The sequence below is a fragment of the Sceloporus occidentalis genome, unplaced genomic scaffold (assembly GCF_023333645.1).
Source record: "Sceloporus occidentalis isolate IW3139 unplaced genomic scaffold, rSceOcc1.0.p SCAF_160, whole genome shotgun sequence".
Classification (NCBI taxonomy): Eukaryota; Metazoa; Chordata; class Lepidosauria; order Squamata; family Phrynosomatidae; genus Sceloporus; species Sceloporus occidentalis.
This window is the reverse complement of record NW_028317140.1, coordinates 690,354-695,347: the sequence shown is the minus strand read 5'-3', so window position 1 is coordinate 695,347 and position 4,994 is coordinate 690,354. Positions and strand designations below refer to the sequence as shown.

Sequence of the window (4,994 nt, the reverse complement as noted above, 5' to 3'; positions counted from 1 at the left end):
GGTCATTTTACACCATTTGGAACCATGGACACATTGAGAAGACTTCATGGAAGGGTGGGACAGTTGGGTGCGGTGGTTCTAGAGTTGTACTTGTTCTCATCTGTTGGGTTCTCCTACATCTACACTCCTCCTACTACTACACTTTTTGCTGCTATCATAGTTGTAAAGTGATGTTCACGCTGGGGTGGGATTTATTTTCTCCCCGTGAAGCTCATCCGGCCTGACATATTTTATATGCATTAGTAAGGAACCGTTAAGCAGTCATTAAATGTCACGTCCATTCGCAGCTTCCCGATGGCATAGTAATACTGACGTTCTGCACAATGCGACAAAGCCCTTTCTAGACACAAGCTAGAACGGGTGATTTGGGTTTTTTTACGATCCTACGAAGAACCCAATTTTAAGGTAATGTCATTTTAATGTAATTTTGGGTGGTCACAGGGCGGCATGGCCATCGACCAGAACTTGAGGAAACCACCAGAGAAGCTTCTAAAAGCAGCGGCCAAAGAAAAGAATCTCATTGTAAGAAACCTCCGCTCGCCCTCTGGAACGGCTCACTTTCCACGTGTCTCTCGTTCTGGTGCGCCCCCAACATCCATACCACGCAGTCCGACGAGGAAAGGAAGGCTGTTGGGTGGATGTTGAACGTTGGACTTTATCCCCCCATTAATGAATCCCTAATAGAAACGACGGAGACCACTGGGAAGCATTGGGAAAGCACAACCAAAGGGTTGAATTAAGGGGTGAATTATGACATCATAGGGGAGTACTTACAAAACCCCGACAAAGAGGAAGTAGCATTTTATCACCTGGTATATTAAACGGAGCATCTTATTATAGTTTTTGGATGTTTTGTCTAAGGGTAATCAGACTTTTAGGTCAACTTAATAGTGGACTCCAATGATCGAACCCCAAGTTCCAAGTTTGCGAATTTACATAAACATAAAACCCAACGTTAAAAGGCGCACATCTGGGAAACGTTACTGTTTTACTTCCATTTCAAATATATTTATTTTTACTTCTGCTTCCCATCATGGAATCAATGATTGTTTTTAGTGTTTAATGTTCTGTTTTAATATTTGACTGTAGTTTAATAGACGGTAATTTCTATCCGCTGGTAAAAAAAAATTTCTATTTTGTACTCCAAATAGTAACGTTGCTTGCGTCAATGTGCCGCAATCTGCTGCCTCTGTCTTCCTGGTTAACAATCCGAGGATTGTGTGTAGTTTTAAGCAATTTTAGCTAGAGCTTTAACCCTTTCGTTTTTTACCGTAATCATGAATTTCTGAATTTCGTTAATGCTTAATTCAATATGATTCCGTGCACGGAGGACGAACATGATTTTTTTTTTTTTGAATAAAATATTTTTATGGATATTATAACTTTTCAATCAGTGGAAACCTCTTCTAACCTCTGGCACAGATGGATAATGGGTGTTGTAGTCTCCAGCACTTTCCTTTACGAAGTATGACTATGAATGTATTTCGTACCCCGTGTATTTTATATAATAAGCCGCTGTTGTTGTTTTTTAAATCGTTATCGAGACGCTATTTATGTGCAAAGTTCTTGCGGCTTTAGAAATTAGCATACTGATGTACATAGCAATAACGCTTTCATTATATATTATAATTTAATGTTACCGTTGGCCTTTCTGGCTTATGACATCATGGCTTGCAGCCAAAATAAAAATTGATTTTGAAATTGTAATTTCACATTTGTGTATAATTCTTTGTAGAAAATGCATCGCATTAGAGTCCGGCACAAGGAAGAGGGGTATATACCCATATATTTACCCTGGGCAGATATTAGGAATTCACCAATAAGAGCTGAGAGTGAGGTGGGGGGGGGGTTCATTCTTAGCTTTTAAACTAAGTCTGTGCCTTAAAAAAGTTCAATAAAAACGTATTTAAAAAAAAAAAAGCAAATCAGGGACATCAGCAGTTAAATACCCTCCACTGGCAGTGGGGTAACTGCAGGCCTCTGTGTGCCAGCGTGTACGTTGCAAGGGGCAATGACGGCACAGGCAGTCTGTTTGGGGGGGTGGGCAATGACGGCACAAACAATCTTTTTACACCCCCGGGGGCCGATGAAAGAATATTACATTTATATATCGGGCTGCATTACTGTATTACTTACAGGGTGTTGGAGGGGGTGTTGCAGGTAGACTGTTGAGATACCTGCATGGATAAGGCAGCCGCAGTCATTTAGGGGATAATGCCCGGATACTCCGGGGCACAGTCTGTAACACATGAGACTGATGTGTGAAAACATGGCTGTCACTCTGGTGTGTTTGTGAAGTCTGCGTTGAAACATCGTGACGCGTTCGTATCTGTGTGTATTGCGTGCAGGTATTGCGTTTGCCGCCTACAGTGAAGATGTGTAACGTATACACATACGATGCTTCCATTGGCCTAAGCACCATAATATCCACAGAGGGGGTGTTAGGTGGGAAGCTATTTTTCCTTGGAATAAGATCGGGCTATTCACTTACTCCAAAATCTATCGTATGCTAATAAATGTAGCATGGTCATTTAGATGCCGCCCGTTTCCAGTGTGAGCATTACGGATGATGGGCACTTTAGTCTCCGTGGTGTGAATACACGCGGATCTTTGCTCCTCCTAGGCAGTCGTATCTGCTGTTTCTGGGACCTTTCGAGGAATATTAGCTCTTTGGCACGCAGCAATAATCTGTAAAGGTGGCGGAATGCCAATAATCACTCAGCCAAACACATATGGAGGGGTTGAGTCTGCAGAACTTATAAAATGAGTTTTTCTGGTGGGGTTTGTAGCCACGTCTTATCTGCGTTTTTTTTTTATTATTAATCACCTCCATAATTGCCCTATGAATCCACTGTAGTTCTTGCTATCAGCTTGTGGATTGCGCTTAATAACTTTATTTGCACCCAGATATTCGTTGCACACAATAAGATAGTGTTTAACTCAAAAAAGGCCCCAAATAGCACATGAGACAGAATGACCAGATTTGGGAAAAAAATTGCATCAACATAGCAATATGCTGCTTGTACTTGCCATATAACTTGAAAAAAAACCATAAAAACATTGGATCTAAACTCAAGACAAATAGAATCTATTTAGCAGGTTTTTTAATTAGCTAAAATATTTTTCAAATAAAATGTACTCATATTTAGATCAAAAAAATTCTTCTTGTCCTGAAAAAAAACCCCAATATATAAAACTTGCGTGGGTTCCCTAAGTGGCAGAGGAGAAAATCCCAGCTAAACACGAGCGCCGTGTCAAAACATCATCGATCATGAAAGGTACAAAAAACAGTCTGGTTCTTAAGGGGTTAATTGTCTTTTATTACGTGTAAACAGGGTTTTTCTCCTGTCCAAGTATCCTCAACATTGTCATCTATTAACAAGTCACAAGTATTTCTATGAAGCATGCGCAACGTCAAAAGAAGCCCTTACTTCTTAAGACTGCAGAAAGTCTCTTTGGAAGAAACCACTTCGTGTTAGGAGGCGGGGTTGTGGAATAAAACACTGTCATTTGTGAAAGCGGCAGCTGTATTGGTATTTGGAAGCAGGACAGAACACCCCCATGGCCTTTGCACTGTGGTACAGCCTGCCCTGACTGTGATGTCATAGTGCTGTGACATCACAATGCTGTGATGTTCTGTAAAAGCGCATCCAGACACTCTGGTTGTTTCAGATTGTGAGCAGTAGCAGTACTGAGCATAACAGTTACCTGTCCACGACAGGGAGCGAAACTGAGCTTTCAATTGACTTTAAAAAGACAAAATAGGCAGAGATTAAAAGGCCTTCATTCGTGTGCACGCAATAGCCGGCACATAGGTGCGAGTCTCTGCACCTGAACATCTTTGACTGACCCCCGACAGGTACACGTTTCAGCCGTCATGGAGCGCACTTGCTCCGGCACTCCTAGCCCTGGCACAAGCAGCAGAATAACATTCACGCTGTTTGTGTTTGGCTGGGCGCTCTTATGCGGCGGATCTCTACTTTCTGTCTATGGGTTCGCGACATGCCAGTCCGACAGCTGTATCACCTACAAGGCGACGGGCCCGGTACTTGCCGGGATAGGGCTGGCATATTTAATGATGGCAGAGTTTACTGCCCAACGAGAGAGGAGAAGGAGGGAATTAGAAGGAGACCCGACGGATCCAGATAGCAGCTTCCTCTGCGGGAAAAGCCGGCAGTTTGTGCAGTTCGTAATACTCGGGATCCTGTTACTGGCTTGCGGGGTACTGATTAGTATCCCAGGACTTGTGTTTCCAGCCTGCAAGCCGGTATCCAACACAGACAAACCCCCTAAAGTCTGTGAAACTCCCTTACTGCAGACAATCGTAATCATACTAATCGTCTTGTGTTACTGCCTGGCTATCTGTCTGAGTAAAAACCGTCGGGACGGCGACTCTGAGGAGGACCCAGAAGCCTGCAGATATCAGCCGCTTCCTGTAAGTGTGGGTGACGAAGTCTTCACGGTCCCGTCAGCCCCACCTCCACCTTTTGCAGGAGGAGATGATTGGCCAATGAGCAGGGACCCTCCTTCCTACGACAGCGTCCTGTTTGAAAGGGGCGACCGTGATTCCGGCGGAAGCGACGGGGAAGACATACACACCGTTCCATGGCGATGGGGGCCGAGAATAGAATACATCAACGAGCCTATCCCTTCGGAGCCACCTCCAAGATATGAGGACATATGCCCTTCTCAGCCGGATCCTGAAGAGAGCTCATCATCATCATCATCGTATTACTCGTTTTCCCAATCATCGGAGTCGAGTGACTATGAGCTCGCACCAGGACCCTAAACGTTGAAAGACTGAACTATTGGGGGGGTTTTTTTTCTAACATTTCGACTCAGTACAGAGTTTGAGCCGGAAGCGTCACCCAAAACATCACATCTGACAATATCCAGGTCTGCAGATAAAGGACTGAAATCAGACCGGGTTTTTGGTCAGTGCCGGCACCGTACATGACGCCTGTTGAAATGTTTTTTTCCCCCCCGTGAGACTT

At 43.8% G+C, this 4,994-nt stretch overlaps 1 protein-coding gene across 1 annotated transcript; it reads left to right on the top strand.

The window, feature by feature from the left end:
* The first annotated feature begins 447 nt into the window (after positions 1–447).
* LOC149279820 (transmembrane protein 171-like) lies at positions 448–4,789 on the top strand. The gene is made up of 2 exons (XM_089500815.1): positions 448–522; positions 3,860–4,789. The coding sequence occupies exons 1-2, from the start codon at positions 448–450 to the stop codon at positions 4,787–4,789; spliced, it is 1,005 nt and encodes a 334-aa protein (XP_089356941.1).
* The last annotated feature ends 205 nt before the right edge of the window (positions 4,790–4,994 follow it).

What these genes read in the sequence shown, in the direction of transcription:
- LOC149279820 (XM_089500815.1), top strand. Translation starts at nt 448, where the DNA reads ATGGCCATCGACCAGAACTTGAGGAAACCACCAGAGAAGCTTCTAAAA. An exon ending in CCAAAGAAAAGAATCTCATT is followed by an intron (nt 523 to 3,859) that starts GTAAGAAACCTC and finishes GACCCCCGACAG; the next exon opens with GTACACGTTTCAGCCGTCAT.